The following is a 17,244-nucleotide window of genomic DNA, read 5'->3' as shown; positions in this document are numbered from 1 at the left end:
CATGCCCACATTTTTTTTATAAACATGGATAGCCTCTTAATATTAATAACGAAATAAGTTTTTAATTAAAGAGGGTACTGTGAAAATATAACCAAAAGTAAAACTGATTACGATTATTTATTCAATAATTAACAGATCTAATATTTGTTCACAAAAGAATCATTGACGACTTGGATATTTTAAAATGAAACTATTTACTGGAAATTCCAAGTAAAATGAAATGGTTGGTTACAGTTTTTAAGGTGGTATGGGTCACTTATCAATGTGAATAAAAGTACATTATAAAATGAAAATACAATCACCTTTTTAAAGTTCATAATTTTACAATATTTGACCAAAAAGTGTGTTTTTAAAAGTTTTGGAAAGGTAACATTATAAAAGACAACGCTGTTATATTAAAATTGGGAGGGGGGTGGTCAATAAAAAAGATCATATCATTAGATTTTATTGCTTATTTTTATAGGAAGTATGTCACAATATGGAGGTGTTCCATACTACCTAAAACCAACGTGGAGATTTTTTTTCTAAATTTTTACACATTTCAACAGTGTACACATACGTTTTTATTGGTAATAAAAATAACACAAACACAACATACAAAGAGGATTTTCTGAAAATGGCAAAACATTTAAGTCAGAGTAAAGGGAATATTTAGTTAGTAATGTTGACAATTTAATTAAAATAAAAATTTTAGATCCGCGCGCTTACTCGCTACAGTTTTTGTATCGAGTACCATATAAAAAGAGCGAATCTTCAGTCTATTTTCATATCGATTGTAGTGATGACAGAGTTTAATCTGAACTCTTTAAAAAAGGTTAGACCTTTAATTTAAAACAATAACTACGTGTATATGTAGTCTACAAATAGATCTATATTATTATTACATGTATATCATTATTATGATGTGTCAAATATATAATGATTAATATATACTTCACACATAGTACAAGTAAATAAAATTGCACATACATAACATGTATATATGTTCACATATATTTGGAATGATTACATAATAAGGTATTTTAAATACACTGCATAATAATGTTCAAAAAGCGTAAAAAAGCACGGATGTCAATAACAACTGCAATACGACGAATTTTACAGCTAACAATGGTCTGTCATAACATCAATTGTGAGATCTTTTTAAAACACATTTGGCACCGTAATTTCTGAACCTATTTTTCCTTGGTTTAAAAAAAAATTAATTTTGTAAAATTCCTAACTTCCGTCCGTGTTTACAACTCAGCTGCATAAACGCCATAGTTCAAACGCTATTTTGGGTGAAATCAAAGCGGAAATCAGTGACGACAATAGATTAACACTATGATTGTCCAAAAGTTCCATCCCGGAAATATAGTCTACGTCACTTCCGGAATGTTCAACAACACACTTCCGCTTCCGATGGAAACCTATGCATCAAAATGGAAAAGTAAATGATATGCATGTAATTACGTTTATGAATATTCCAATTTTATCCCAAGATTTGAATAGAGAAAATTAATTCTTCATTTTAAAAAAATGTTAAAAGAAATTTGATACATTGTACATAGTAAGATAAATACTAAAATTAATACATGTACATGTATAATATATATACTACATGTATATGGCAATAAATTGAAGAAACTCATTCCCCCCCCCCCCCCCCCTAAAAAAAAAGAAGAAAATATGAAACTTTCAACACTTTTAATTTATTCAATGTGTCTTTAAATTGTGGTTGTTCATGTTGATAACCTGTCAGTCCAATTTATTTTTTGTTCAGCTACAGGTGTGCAGCTACATGTATATATGAGACCCCCTTCTCCAATATAACTTATCTATAATCATAGCCATTTTGCCACCCCTTGTTATTACGTTGACGAATTTAGAAGTTCTTCTAGTTATCATTAAAGTCAACTTTAAAAGTGAGAAGTTTTCCTTTCCTTTTCAAAGTAGAGTTTCCTTTTTTTCCCCCTTTTTTCCGTTCGATATCGGCTCGCCCTACCGGTCACACCGTTATTATATATATATATATATATATAGGTTGACATAGTTTGGTTGAAATATTTAACTAGACATTTATGTATTGTATTTCGAGCACAACCTGAAAGTGAAAGGATGCAGAAGAAACACAACCTCGCTGTTGTTGTTAAGATAATATTCCTTTTCCGAGAATAAAAAAAAACACTTTTGATCTACTTTTAAACTGGCGCATGCAATCCGATATCATAATTTTTTAACCAATAACTAATGAGCAAAATATAATGATTTTGTTTTTTGTGGTGTTTTTTTTGCCGCAGTCCATGATCACAAGACATAGTTTCTTACATGTACATCTAATGTGAAATCCATTTGATTCATTTCCTATTTCATGTGATAGTATTGAATAAACAGGCGAAATGAATATCAAAGTGATTACAATATTGTTCATTAGAACTGAAGAAAATTGAGCATGCTTGTGATAAACTTTATTTTTAAAAAGAATATATAAGTATAGTTCATTAAATGAATCCAAAGCATCTTTTATTTCAAGAAAGATAACTCCAAAAAAGTTTGCAGTTGATTTTAGAGCATATCTTGCAGAGACGAAACCAGAAAAATTATTTCTTTTGTTTTGCGTAAATTTCATTGTAAAATAATATCTAAGTAAAAAAATCACCTGAGTATTGGAAAGTGGCTCCTAAAAGTGAGTCTACCGTTGAACCAATGATCCCCATGAGGAGCCCCACTATCAGGAGAGGCCACTGAGGGGGTCCTCTGTCTAGAAAGGATTCTCTGAGTAGAAAAATCTGTGTTATGTAGTAAGCTAGACCCACAAGTCCCCCTCCAACCATGCTGAACAAACTTCCTATCAGGGTGATGCCACCGTTGGTCCCTGAAAATAGTCATACCCAGAAATTGTCAAAGCAAAATGATACAAATAAATAGTGATCAGTTTTCTAGCTCCTCAATTGACTTCAACAGGTTATTATTTTCTCATCTTGATCTGATTTCAAAAACCAGATAGAAACAGTAAATTTGTATTACAACAGATTATTTCTCTTTCTACAATCTTTTTCATATAATTAAAGACTTAAATAGGCAAAAACATTTTTTATGCAACTTGGTATAATCAAAGTTAATCTAGCTAGCAAATCTATGACTCCATATCATATATATATTTTTCAGGATTGAAATAGGATACATGTATTTCATCTTCTGTTGGCCCTGATAATTTATAATGAAAAAACTCCACATATTGCAGTACAGATCATGCAGTAAATTAAACCTGTAGTGAAGGGCCAGGGACTTAATTTCCATGTAATATTTTATTCATCCCATGACTCTATAACATGTTAAGGATTAGGGAAATAACACGTCTTTCTAAGCATTAATTCATAATAGGTGTGTTTCCAATAGCTATCTATTACTATATTCAGTAAAGATATTCAATTTGTGAGGGGTATTTTATTTTCCAGAGCTACGGAAGGGCTTTTTTTGTGTGTGAGAGAGAGAGAGAGAGAGAGAGAGAGAGAGAGAGAGAGAGAAGACCATGTTTTATTCATACACACCTCTAGGGACCTTCCTGAATGTGGTAATGAGCCTGGGCTCAGTATTTTTTGAGAACACGGCACCGAGCTCGGAAGAGAATGTGTCCCCACAGCAGCAGGCGAGGGACCCCAGGACGGACACCGCGAGCCAGGAGGGTGAGTAGTGGTGGGAGAAGTCAATCACCACCTCCCTACAGCCCACGTGGAACATGTACTGTAGGCCAAATATGGCCGCCATGCCACCATTGCATAGAACTTGGACCCAGTTCCTTTGGCCCCCTGTGAGGAATAAATTTTGGGTTTTTTTTTTAAACTAAACACAATTCATATTCATACATTGATGTGTTGTTGCAATGTCATGACCCTAATAAATATACATAGTAAAAAATTAATGCTAATGAAGCTGTTTTTAAATTCGACTTGATATTTGGTACAAATGAGTAGAAATGCCCACATATATAATGGTGTATGTCTGAAAGACACAACACACAACACGAAGTAAGCTGACAGGCTGCTGACAGCTAGAATAAGTACTAAGTAAGTGACAAAATACAACCCCTGACATACTTGAATGCTGAACAACTTTCAAACATTCAAAACCAGGTACTAGGCATAAGTTTACTGTATACAGAGAAATTTATTTTGGCTCCATTTGCCCTTTTTGTCAGTGGACAAATTTAAGACTGGGCGAATTCCAATGTCTCAAATTATCTCACTTTTAATACAACTTTGTTTGGACGAATTCAAGATGGAACAAAACTGTTTGCAAGTGAAGAAGGGCAAAAATAACATGGGGCGAAATTAACCCTGTGTACAATAATATGAATCACTCCATTACCAAAAACCACAAAGACATAATGTTTTAATAAATTTATGATATTTACCGGTACCAAATAATTTCTATAGATACTGACCTTCTTTATAGTTGTGTTCCATATTTTTCTTCTGCTCAGCCTTGAACTTGGTAACCTTTGACCCCATTACAAAGAATGTTAGAAGAGATGAGAAAAAACACAGATTGCTGATGGTGAGAATGAAACCAACCACCAGACCTGGAAATAAAAGATGATTGTATAATTATACAATGTCATGAACAATAGATATTACACGTATTATCCATAGATTAATTTATAAAATTAAGTGTTTCTGAATCGCAAGTGTTTTGGTAAGATGCATTTAAGTAGTCATTTCCAACAATAATCCCATTCGGAGTAAATGCAGACATGACTACTGCTTTTATATGTCAGATTATTCTTTGGGGAAGTTCTAGATGGTAGATTATCATAATCTGTTATGAAGTTAATCAAACAATTGCTGATGCATCACATTTCTCCTATAGTCTGTTCCAAGCTATTGTTTCCGTCACATTTGGGCGATTTTTTTATGAAAATACACATATCTGTGAAAGAAGTACTTCAGTCTATTGAAATTGATGAAAGGGAAAAATAATTATCTTCATTGACACATTATCATTTTTCACCCGGAAAAATTCATAGGAATGAAAACAGATTTCTTACGGAGATTTATAATGGGAAAATTTTACATCCTTTAGATCTACATTCAGAAGTCACTCAGAATACCTCACATAATATTTCAACATTATCATCCAGGTACTTTCATGGGTTTGCAATGCAAAATCCCAGTAGACTTTCTATTTTTGGCTGTGTATTGAATTCTGAAGCGGTAGAGGGGGCGTTACAAAACAGATAATGTGGACTTCTTTCATTTAGTGGATAAATGTAGTCTGGGCACAATCAAAGGTATTTATGATTAATGAAATATCAAGCGGTGGAAACAGAAACTTTAGACAGAGTATAACTATTTCAATTCTTTCCTACAAAAGAGCAGCATGAATCAATTATCCTGATGAGCCTCATTGATACATTGATATATGGTAGAAGAAGAAGAATGTTTGACTATTAGAAAATTTCACTTGATAAAATAATTTACTCCCCCTTCAAAAGCTAATAAATTTTTTCATGTTTTTTTTCATACCTGCTATAGCACCTGATCTATCCAGACTTTTTCTCTTCAGTCCCCAGGTTGCTATGACAACTGGTGCTACTATGGCTATCATCCATCGCACTGGAGAAACCGGCACAGTGTCTAAATAAGACAAAATGCAGAAGGTCATCAGATGGATGTGTATAATCATGTACAAGTTATATGTTTTGGTATACATATCATGATATGGATATGATTCTTTAAAAAATCATTTTACTTAAGAGTTTAAAAGTAGGCCTAGTACGTACTATTCTTATACAGCTAACTTGCCGACCAGTAATGATAAATTAGACAATATATCATTTAATTAAATGATAATCAACAGAAATGGAAAACCAGATAAAGGCATATTACAGATGTAATGACACATGTAATCACCAAGTGTTTTTTTAATTATGAAAAAAACCCACAACGAAACTGATTTTTTTTTTACACTGTAAGTAAAGCACAAAACAAAACACCACCACACCACACCTCCCCCCCCCCCCCCCCCACACACACACACACAAAAGAACCAGATGCTCAAGCTATTAAGAGACATACATAATGGTTTGTTATTTTTGTTCATATTAATAGTTTTTATATTAAAAAAATAACATGTCGGACTCTGATCTACTTGTATAGCTTGTGCAATACGAAGGCCTTTTCCCGAACAATTTCTATTTGTCTACAGTGCATTCACAGTTTAACTGACAAACAACATACTTACCATTATGCACATAGCTATAGAACATTGTGATAAGCCAACAAATCAAACTCAGAGGCGCAACTAAGCTCAGTAACAACAGCCACATTTTCTACTTTCACTTTCAGACCGGTGTTGATGTTAACAGAGTTCGACCCCCCGTTTATTCGGCCCACTGGTTTCCACTTCCACTTTTATTATCTAACAAATAACATGGTTGAAAATGTAACAATCACATAAAAGGAATCAAAACAAAAATGCATCAAAATCCCAAATATAATTTATATGAAATATAAATCTTGGTTGAAGGCTGTATAAAATTTTATAAATCACTTTATATGTGTATATATATACCTGGTCCAGTATATCAAAACTGGTGAAGAAAAAAAGAAAGTGAAAATACCAATCTGGAAATTAATTAATTGATAGCAAGAGAAACTTCACAAGTAAATTAACTTTGCAAAATCGTCAAAAATTATTGTCCTTTTATCTGGTTAAACTTTCACAATTAAGGAATGAATTAAATATTTATTTGTTTTCTACGATATAAAATGGTTTGGGGCAGTTTACGCTTTATAAAAAAGCGTAAACTGTTTCAAACCATTTTATATCGTATAAAACTAATAAATATTGAATTCATTGCTTATAATTTAATTTTTTTACTCTTCATTGTATAGATAAAAGTGATCATTTAACCTTTAAAATAACATAAAATTGTATGAAATTCAAACGTAACATCCGGCGTATTGATACGTTTTTGACTTTATGAGTTATATAGTACAAAATCGATACGTAGCTTTATCACAGGCAAAAACACTGGAAAATGTTAATGATAATAAACCATTGTGTAAGAAATCAAAAAGAATATATTTGTATCGAAACTCATAACCTTATCCGCAGATCGAACTCTGTTTCCAGTTGAAAGCCTAAGATTAGTGAATTAGGCCAAGCGCGGGTCATCAGATCAATTAAACTCAACGCAAAATATTGACTGGCTAGAAAGAATATTCCTTCTATTTTACATTCTGAGAAGGCAAAGGTTGAAGTAATTTATAGACAGAGGTTTAAGTATAGTAAAACTCTTTCAGGAATCATTCTTCTAAATGAAATAAAATGGACAATTTAGAATAAAATGATATTCATTTCCAATCGTAGTATGTAAACAGTCGCCATCTAGCTGAAAACGCCCTCTCTCAAAATAGTCACGCAAAATGATTTTTTATTAAAAAAAAAATTAAATCCAACATCTTTGATATGGATGTAAAGCCAAGTTGATTTAGATATCAAAACTTCCATTTCAAGTAGATTTTTGTTTCGGTTTGCATGTTTGTTATAAACACACATAAATGGTTACTACATGTAGTGTTTGTTGTGTTCAATCTATTTTTAACGCGTCATTTTCTTTTCAGTTCCAAATATATCAACAAGAAAATGGCTTGAAATTTAACTTTGTTTACATAACAATGAACCGTGAACTCTTTTCTTTCCGTTATACATGTGCATGTACTTTGATGATTGACCATTAGAGATACATTATGAATCAAAAAATTAACCAAAAAAAAATTATGAAAATTTTGAGCTCAAATTGTGACCAAGCCCAATAAAAGAGAGTCGTGATTGATTAAATGTTTTTTTGGAGATTGTAAAATTCAGTTTTAATCAAATGTTTTATGTACTGTGTTACAACGTTGAATTCCATTTAGAATTTACAAACGTATTTAAAATGATAATCTCAAATGTAATGACAATAGATGGACACATCAACTGCTCGAAACTATGTCAAAATAGCTAAAATTCTATCAAAATTTTCCTAAAAGATTCCGACCGGAATTTCTTTCTTCCCCGGACATACAAGTATATGACGTCATCGACATACGACCTTCAAGATATAACATAGGTACGCTAAACTCTGAAAAAAAACACATCAAGAATGCCCCACAAATTAACTTTTTTTTCATGGTTCAACTCTAATTCAAAATACCCAACGAGAGATGAATGTTAATAATATCTGTGTTTGGAAGTTGAAATAGCTGAACGTTCTATTATTCCAAAAACAGGTTATCGTAACTTTAGTCAAATAACATGCATACATGTAACATATAAACCTCACTTCATCAAAACTGAAGCATTACTTACATTTCTGTTGTTTTTCTCACCTAACAATTAAATCAGAAATGCTATACTGTCAATTCTTAACTCATGGACCAAAGTGATTGATCCTGCTTCTGTCTTCACACCGTCAACCACATTCAAGTCGGAATGCTGAACTCATTTGTCAGACCAAGCCAAAACATTATTCTGTAAGAGATCTACGATAAAAGACAGACATAGCAAATGACTCTACTAAATAGTTGGGTATCACATTAATGTTTTACTTTGCTGCTTTTTAAAATAATTTAACAGTTTACCTTTCATTCTGTCAGCATACTTTGAAGTATTCTGTTCCTTTTCAAAAGGAACTCTTCTATACAACAACAGTTGACGTAGAAAATGAAATACGGTACTCGTTGAGTCCTTGGATAAAGCGTAACGCTACCCTTTGTATATTATTATGATGCATTTCGGAATTTTGTGTTTTGTGTAAAATTATAACGTCTCTATTAAACTGATTATAAAGGTTCAGTTGCAACTGAATATCCTTTAAAAAAAAAAGAATGTAGCACAGTTATTTACCCCTTTTTGTCTTACCCAGAACTTGGTAAGGCTTCAATAATGGTGTGGAAATTGTTTCACATGATCTTTTGTCGTCAATCTCTGTCTCTGCCTCTGTGTGTGTGTGTGTGTGTGTGTGTGTCTCTCTCTCTCTCTCTCTCTCTCTCTCTCTCTCTCATATCACAAGATGAATTTCTGCCATCCAGTCAATTGAAAGATGACTGCATGGCAGAGCTCTGCCACTGAGTTAACTTTAAGTTAACAGTCAATTGACTGATTGACAGTGTCCATTCTGTGGATATAACACATTATACAGTATTTATATTGATCTACAAATGTACGTCGGTCGCATTAAAATGATTTGTTTGCATTTTTTTAGAAGATCATATCAAAAAGATTATTTTTTAATTCTTTTGTCGATTTTTTCCCCTCATTCAATGTATGTGGCGTTGAAAAACTATTAATTCAACCAAAACGAATCAAAATATTTCAAAAGTCTCTCATCTCTTGTAAACAAACACTACTAAAATGCATTATTTTTTAAATACATCTCAAGACTCCTGTCGATCTTTGCATTGCATATCCACATAGAATATGTCGTCTTCGCAAGGAAATCCACAAACCTTTGAATGCATATATGTGTGTTTACAAAGCTGAGGTCAATATAGACAAAAAATGAACACAAGAATCAAACAATATTTTTTCCATTTCTAAAAGAGACCAACTAATCTTACCACCTTCAGGAATGCTAAGCTGGTACTCTATTGTCTTTGACAGCGGATAGTTGCAAATGACACTGAAATTTGTTTCGAAATACTCAGCAGTCACCTGCAGAATTTCCAGCGTTGTTTCTATCCTGGAATCGGTGACTTCCTGCTCAAAAACAATATTTTGCAAGAGGGACACAATATCTATTTCTAGAGAGTAAACAAATGTAAACAAAAGTAATTGCATATATATTGTATATATATATATATATATATATATATATATATATATATATATATATATATATATATATATATATATATATATATATATATATATATACAAACTTTTCGTCGGAGTAATACGCTAAATATACAAGAAGTACGGTAATAACTAGCATCAGTCAACACTGAATAACTAATTAATTGAGTTAGATACTAAGTATAGGTTTACACAGTAACGTTTGCCTTATTACACGTCACGTGACTTTGTTCCCAGTCTTTCCATGTGTGCAATATTTAAATTTAATAATTCAATTTTTTTTTGCTTTGCGTTAACAGGTCAGTCCTGCAAATGGAGTCATTTTTCAGTTAAAAAAAAAAGCTGGCTTTTTTTTGGCCGTTTACTACCGTTCAACAAGGATTCAACCTATACTGTAAAATGCTGGAGTTGACTCACCCTACACGTTACAATGATATTTTTATAGCTGCCGGGACTATAATCTTCACCAGTGTCTCCTCGCTTCCAGCTGATTTTGTTACAAGAAATACCCTCAACATCGTACACTTCACATGTAATTATGTGTCGTTTGTTGTTAACAATAGCAGATGTATTGGTACACCTGAATTTAGGATCTCCTGTAAAGAAAACAGAATCAGTTAATAGTTTTGTTTCCTTTAAAGCTGAACACCGCTCATAAACAGGCACGTGCCGTCACGTGTACATGTACATAAACCCTTCGATTTTGTTACACCCAATTGCTCATCTGAAACTGACTGATGTGTAGAATCCATTTCGTGGTCTTTGGATTTTATGCTTTTATTTCTTATATTATATGCATATTCTGCTTCTAAATAATGCATTGACCTGTTTATTTGATGATGATCTGGCTTGGAAAGTGTTAAAAATTGTTAATTTTATTGCGACCGCGTAACTCAGCGAGGATGGATGTATGTCCACACTGGTGAGACCTCTACACCAAAATACTTTAAACTGTATAGAGGTCTGTGGCTTATATGGGGTTGCAGGATAGCTGTGATAAGAGAAATATGGCCGACAGTGCTTATCAATTTACCAGTGGTATTCAGCTTTAAGCTGAGTACAGTTTTAGATGCCAGTGAACTGTTTATCATGCTGTTTATTTCTTAGATAACTTTAACATTGTTCATTGATGCCTTCTTTGTGTTTTTCCTATCGACTTTGCTTGTTTCTTTATTGCTTATTTGATCATTTCTTCATTAATCGAAACTTCAATTAGAACCATTTTAACAAGAGCTTGTCAGCCACACAGCCAAAGCTCTCTGAAATTAACAAGATTTGTCTGGCTTTTGAGCTTAGACTACGCAATCGGTCAAACTTCGCTTGAAACAGAGTCATCTTTAACTTGTTTTGACGCAAGAAATAGATAGCTACTTCCTACTGAAAGTCCAAGGTCTTGTTAAAATGGTTCTAAATTGAAAGCGTGAACTCCACGAGTTTGCATTGGCTGACATAACATTTCCAAATAGTTGCGATTACCAATGTCCATCGTAACCATCTTGTGTATGAACAATTTGCTATTCCTATTAATCTGTGTAATATTCTAATTGACAACGATTATTATTTACGTAACTGTACTCATTTTTCAGGCATAAAAGATATAATGATGATGATCAGTGTAAATATATACATTACAATGCTTTCTGTGGTTCTTCATCCATGCTAAGAAGGAAGTAAGAATATTTCAGAAAAAAAAATACATAACATGCAACACTTTACAATGCTAGATATCCTCTTACCTGCATGAAGCATTCGTTGTTTAAATCTTTACTAAAATTCATTCAAAGTTGTCTATTGCTTTAATAATTTAATACACTGGTATTGAATTAAAAGAGCTACTTACTTTGTCTGAACACTATTTGATAGGTTCGTTGACGTCTGGAGCCGGGTAATCCATCAACTTCTGCAATACACATCACATTAATATGGCTGATGCCTGCAAAATTCAGATTACAAACCTATATCTCAAGTCAACAATTATTGCACTTCTTTCAATCATCCAAGCAAATACAGCTTCGTACTAAATACCATTTAAAATATGTGAGCACTTAAATAATATCTTGTAATTGTTGCATTTACGTATTATTTGGGGTAACTAAATATAATCTATGGCAAGGTATGTGCATTAAACAGTGCAGAATTTAAAATACAATTTATAAGTGAAATACAAAAGCAAAAATATCAGATCATCTTCACCTACTAAATTTATCAAAAGGCTCCATTTAAGCAACTATAACCTTACTGATTGTGTAACAGTTTCAAGGACACGTAAATTCGTGGCCAATGATGACCAATCAACACGATATGTCACGATTACCAAAAGACCCAAAGATCCAAACCAGATGGACTTGCTAGTAATCATTCCTCCACACCTAACTTCATCCCAATACCAGAGTGAACTACTGACCTCTGAACACTGTCGCCTCAGCAAAGAACTGCGTGCCCATATTGTTTCCCATGTCCACGATCCTCCCCTGCATCATCTGGTCGCCCATCATGATCATGACATTGGCTTTGGGCATACTGCCCATCACCTCACAGGAGGGGGCGTACTTGCCCGGTAAGACTTCCCATTGGTGAAGGCCCTCATTGTTTTCCAGGGTGATCATGAGATTTTGGTTATTGTTGTGGTCAAACCTGAATACCATGCTCTTAATGGGCTCTGTAATGGTGAGAATACAATATTTGGGTCTGTTATGGTAAAAATACAATATTAAACTCCCCAATGGTAAAAATACGCACAAAATTATTCTCTTTAATCGTCAAAGTACAATATTAGGCCCTCTAATGTAAATAAACAAAAAAAACAAACCCACACACACAAATAGGCTATTTATTGGTAAAAAAAAAAAATACGAAATTAAGCTCTCTTATCGTGAAAATACATGATTTTGGTATGTAATGGTGAAAATACAATTTTATCTGTAATGTTGAAAATTCCTTAAAACTTCTTAAACTAGTCTTGATAGGTGCCATAAAAGTGATAGTACAATATTACTTATGAAAATACATAAGGTTTATAGTACAATGTACAATGTAATTTATGGAAGCATTAATATTCTTAATACATATGTAGGTTCTTTAAGGGTAATTATTGTACAATATTACTTACTGAAACAAGAGCAAAAAATGACACTATATTATACCATAAAATTTAGATGATTTTTTTTACTGCAAGCCACTTAGAAAATAATGTATTTTATAAAAAGGTCTGGAGGTGAGTAATAAATGTTTGTTTAAAGTACTTGTAGAGAAGATATCTCCTAAATCACATCCTACAGAAGATTTTGAAAAGGTTGCAGATTTACAGTCATATATCTTGTTTACAGTACTTCTTATGTAGATTCTCCTAAATCCTGCCATTCGCTTTTCTAAAAGGTTTTGTAAACGTTTGAAGATTACTAGTCTTCTTACCTCTGACTTTTATAGGCACAGATTTTATGGCCACCAATTCATTCCTGACCCACTTGTCACCTTCCTTGATCTTCTCATTCACCTCACAGGTTAGATTGCCTGCATCTGCTTTGTGAACATCTACAAAATATATCTTCTCGTCAATATTAAAAAATCCTTGATCAAAATCTCCCTTCACACAAAAAAACCTATCATAATCGCGAGAAGCGCAACTCGCGAATTTTAAAATCTCTCTTTCATTTTTCGGACATACGTAAACTACATGAAACTATTATAATAAAAATTTGGCATTCGCGATTTCATGCTCTCATGAGTTGGTCAAAAACGGTTGAATCGCAAAATTAAGTACTCGCGTAAAATAAGGAATCTACAGTATGCAATATCAACAGAATTGCGCGAAATCAAATCGACGCAATTTTTTCCCTTTTATATTTAGATAATTAGTAACCCTAAAGAATTTGATTCATTTTTCTCGATTCCAAAGTGCTAATCTCATCTCTTAAAATGTAGGGTTTATTTCATACTCACTTAATACTGTGAGTTCAAGGCTAATGTTGTTCTGCTGTGGATCCAAAACTTTGCAGCTGTATTTCAGGGTGAGGGCTATTGACAGAAACTCGCACAGACTGGTCAATGGTTGATTGTTGTGGAGCCACTTGACCTTCAAGTTACTGATAATGTCGAGGGCCCCTTGGCCGGGGATATTGCAGTTTGTCACATAATTATCCCCAGGATTTACCCAAGTGAATTGAGATGCTACATTCACAATGTACTCAGACCGTACTAGTCCTGCAAAATAATATTAATCTTATAAATGCACCAAACATATCTGGAATTTTATTATTTTTTGATATATTTTGATACATAATACAAGGTATGTTGAGGAACTTGATTTGTGATTGGAATATGTTTATATATCCATTTTGAGCTTGAGCTGAAAGTATAAGTCAGCTTTTCATGTCTCTTTTTCTTATGTACGTCTGTGCAATTATCCGTCTGTCTGTAAACTTTTTTCATATTATTTACTTCTTATCAAGAACTACTGCTTAAATTTCAAACAAACTATGCACACATCATCCTACAGATAAAAAACCTAAAGTTTAAATTAATTTGGGTCAGCCCTTCTTTAAAGGGGATATAATTTAGAAAAAAATGAAATAGGCATGCTTTGCCTTAATACACTTTTCTTCAGGATAAGATCTAGTAAATAAATCTAAAGTGCTTTTTGATGTTACATGTAGAACAGTTATGACTTCATAATTGATTTAAAGGAAAATGAAGTTTCGATGGCCACGAAATAGCAACAATTTAAAATTGACGTTTGTTTTCAAAGGTATTCATGTGTATTTATTGCTGGAACTTCACTACATAGATATGATACTTTTATTCAAGTGAATGATTAATCGCCTATTATGTGACAATTCTAAATTTACTAATTACCGACGTAGACATGTTTAGAAGTTACAAAAAGAAAGCAGCGCCAAATCTTATATCATATCTAACTTATTCGTTCATAAGACACATAAACAATTTATTCTGTAACAGAACTTGCCTCAAAGAAGTCACAAAATATAATTGTCTGTAAAACGAGAAACTAATTGGCCATATTTCACATAAGAAACAATGCCCATCTATGACTCAAATAGCTAACAAATCTTATGACAAACCGTATTTTTACAGGCATTTGATCTGTTAAATGCACATTAGTTGTAAGCCAAATTTCTTAGCAAATGCTGCCTAATTATTGCTTTAAATCAACAAGCGGTCGGCGGATTTTGAGGCCTGTAATCTCAATATCGATCTATCCCATAGGATTAATGCAATTTCAAAGAGGTGTCAGCAAGAAATTATAATTTCCTTTTAAGATTTATATAGCCACTAATATCAAATAATTCACAATGTAAACAAATCTTGAGATTATTCTGATTTATTTTATTTTTCCCCTCGAGAAAGGAGTTTTTGGGAGTTGATTTAAATCAACTCTCCTATTCAGTTACTCTGGCAAACCGCATGTGAAACAGTGTTTTGACCTAAGCACAAATCATCGCCGCTGACAAAACTTTGTTCTTGAACATAATAGAAAAATTCGATGTAACGTATGCTGAAGCATTGTTTTTCAAGGAAACTTATCTATAAACACTTTGAAAATAGTCAGATTTTATAATACTAACAATTTAGATTTTTTTGTAGTCTCACGTGTTCCTACGCCAGAGTGTACATTGTAATAAAGTCTCGATCAACCAGAAGCTCGGCTGTCTCCATAAAGAACTATATATGGTATGGGCCTTAAATGGCCCCCTAAAAGGAATATCATTATTTCACTGTAATTCTTTGTTTTCTTTGTACAGATATATATGTAATGTTTTTACTTAATTTTCATTTTTATTCAAGTGCCCATAATTTAGAAATACGGCATTGTAAAGACAACCTTTTCCCACCATTTTTGCATTTTAGTATAAAAGACCTTGTTTTCAAGCAGTTTTTCTTTCAGGAAACATAGAGCGCATGCTTGAACCAACAAAATGTTTTAATCAGAGATGTATTTAGCCAAGTCTAATAAGTGACAAAAAATTTGTCCAGGTTCAAGCATGCGCTCTATATTTCCCATTCGTAAAAAGATGAGAAAAATGTCAATTTTCGTCTGATTTTGATAAAATTATAGAAATAGCGTCACTTCTGACGTCATATACTGCAAGTGAGTGCAAATAAATCAAACAAATATGTGAAAAATATATTTTATATCAACTCTTCTAAATTATAACATAACCTTTTATTGTACCCGAAACACTTTAAAAAATGGTGAATTATGGGGGCCAAATTTAACTCTTATCATATATAGTTCTTTTCGACAAGCAGAGAGGCTCTCTTGCTTGATTAATGGAGACAGCCGAGCGTCTGGTTGAACAAGACTAGAGTTCGATATCAATAGTGCTTGGATCCATACGATTTTTTGAATTGTTTCGACTACCAATACAAAGTTTGAAATCTGTCTTTAAATATTACACAACGTGATTCATATTAGGTTTCTTGATATTCTTGTCGGAAAAGTCTAAAAATTCATAACATAAAAAAGTGCGTAATTCAAATACAGACTAGAAACTTATTGCCATGCAAGATAAGTTGCTTTTAAAATAAATGATAATCAATAAAATCAACTCCCCTCAGTACTTCAGTACTTTGATTATATTTACAGTAATATCTTCTGAAGAACATCGAAATTATAATTGTCAACATTTAAAATAGTTGTAAGTGATATGGAAAAGCAAAAGTTTAAGACCAAGATGGTTACAGGGAGTGTGACGATTAAGATGTGGAGTTTAAGTTTTACATGATTAAATGAAAAAAGTTCAGTACCAATCAGACATTCCTTACATGAAATAAAGGAAAAGTTGGTACAAATTTTCATCTCAAAATTATTTGCTTATATAATATATAATATTAAGTTTTTTATTACAAATTTCGTTTCTTTTTTATAAATCAACATGTTAAATGATTATGTGCAAAATATCAGAATACATTAAATAATACTGTGCAGTTAAACTATCTAGTTATAATATCTAACGTAAAGACTTACCTTGGTTGAAAATTAAAATGAAGGTGACCAAAGCAATTTGCTTCACTACCGTTGTTCCTTTCATTATAAATGCACTAAAATTCATAATTCTTCTAAACGTCACAGTATCGAATGTTTTTTAATCTATAGCTTTGCAGACGGAAAATAAAATTAATCTTTAATGGTCCACATCACAAATGGAAATATACTTAATTTACCGTGTTTTGGTTCACTAGGTTTGTACTAGTTTTATCTAAAAATCTATTATGGAAAGTCAGAAATATTAAAAATAAGGAAATGATAGCTCTTTTATGTCCCATTTTAAGTGCAAAATATTACGTACGTTTTAATTTTTTTTTACCAATTATGATTATAAACAAATTTAAAACATTGTAATAAAGTTTGTTTTTGATATAATCATCAAGTGAACATTTCCGTAAATGGTTGATCACAACAAATTA

General features: G+C 32.4%; 2 protein-coding genes across 2 annotated transcripts; both read right to left on the bottom strand.

Moving 5' to 3' along the window:
* Positions 1-1,093: 1,093 nt before the first annotated feature.
* LOC105328976 (transmembrane protein 19) lies at positions 1,094-6,439 on the bottom strand. The gene is made up of 6 exons (XM_011430066.4): positions 6,223-6,439; positions 5,505-5,615; positions 4,424-4,561; positions 3,531-3,788; positions 2,639-2,854; positions 1,094-1,409 (listed from the first exon to the last, which is right to left on the bottom strand). Exons 1-6 carry the CDS (start codon positions 6,305-6,307, stop codon positions 1,243-1,245), a joined length of 975 nt encoding a protein of 324 aa, XP_011428368.3. The 5' UTR covers positions 6,308-6,439; the 3' UTR covers positions 1,094-1,242.
* Positions 6,440-9,064: 2,625 nt separating this feature from the next.
* LOC136272274 (uncharacterized) lies at positions 9,065-16,868 on the bottom strand. Its single transcript, XM_066073610.1, has 7 exons — positions 16,805-16,868; positions 13,759-14,019; positions 13,231-13,350; positions 12,224-12,478; positions 11,660-11,752; positions 10,237-10,415; positions 9,065-9,723 (listed from the first exon to the last, which is right to left on the bottom strand). The coding sequence occupies exons 1-7, from the start codon at positions 16,866-16,868 to the stop codon at positions 9,496-9,498; spliced, it is 1,200 nt and encodes a 399-aa protein (XP_065929682.1). The 3' UTR covers positions 9,065-9,495.
* Between the last annotated feature and the right edge of the window lie 376 nt (positions 16,869-17,244).

The sequence above is a fragment of the Magallana gigas genome, chromosome 10 (assembly GCF_963853765.1).
Source record: "Magallana gigas chromosome 10, xbMagGiga1.1, whole genome shotgun sequence".
NCBI lineage: Eukaryota > Metazoa > Mollusca > Bivalvia > Ostreida > Ostreidae > Magallana > Magallana gigas.
The sequence above is the reverse complement of the archived record's forward strand: the minus strand, read 5'-3'. Positions and strand labels throughout refer to the sequence as shown.

Bases quoted from the DNA above. Each gene is read 5' to 3' on its own strand.
- LOC105328976 (XM_011430066.4), bottom strand. From the start codon at position 6,307: ATGTGGCTGTTGTTACTGAGCTTAGTTGCGCCTCTGAGTTTGATTTGT. The intron at 4,562-5,504 runs GTATGAAAAAAA...TTTTATTTCCAG, and splicing joins TAGATCAGGTGCTATAGCAG to GTCTGGTGGTTGGTTTCATT. The intron at 2,855-3,530 runs GTGTGTATGAAT...GACTATTTTCAG, and splicing joins ATTCAGGAAGGTCCCTAGAG to GGACCAACGGTGGCATCACC.
- LOC136272274 (XM_066073610.1), bottom strand. From the start codon at position 16,868: ATGAAAGGAACAACGGTAGTGAAGCAAATTGCTTTGGTCACCTTCATT. The intron at 14,020-16,804 runs GTAAGTCTTTAC...ATTATTTTGCAG, and splicing joins CATTTTAATTTTCAACCAAG to GACTAGTACGGTCTGAGTAC. The intron at 13,351-13,758 runs GTGAGTATGAAA...TATATTTTGTAG, and splicing joins CCTTGAACTCACAGTATTAA to ATGTTCACAAAGCAGATGCA.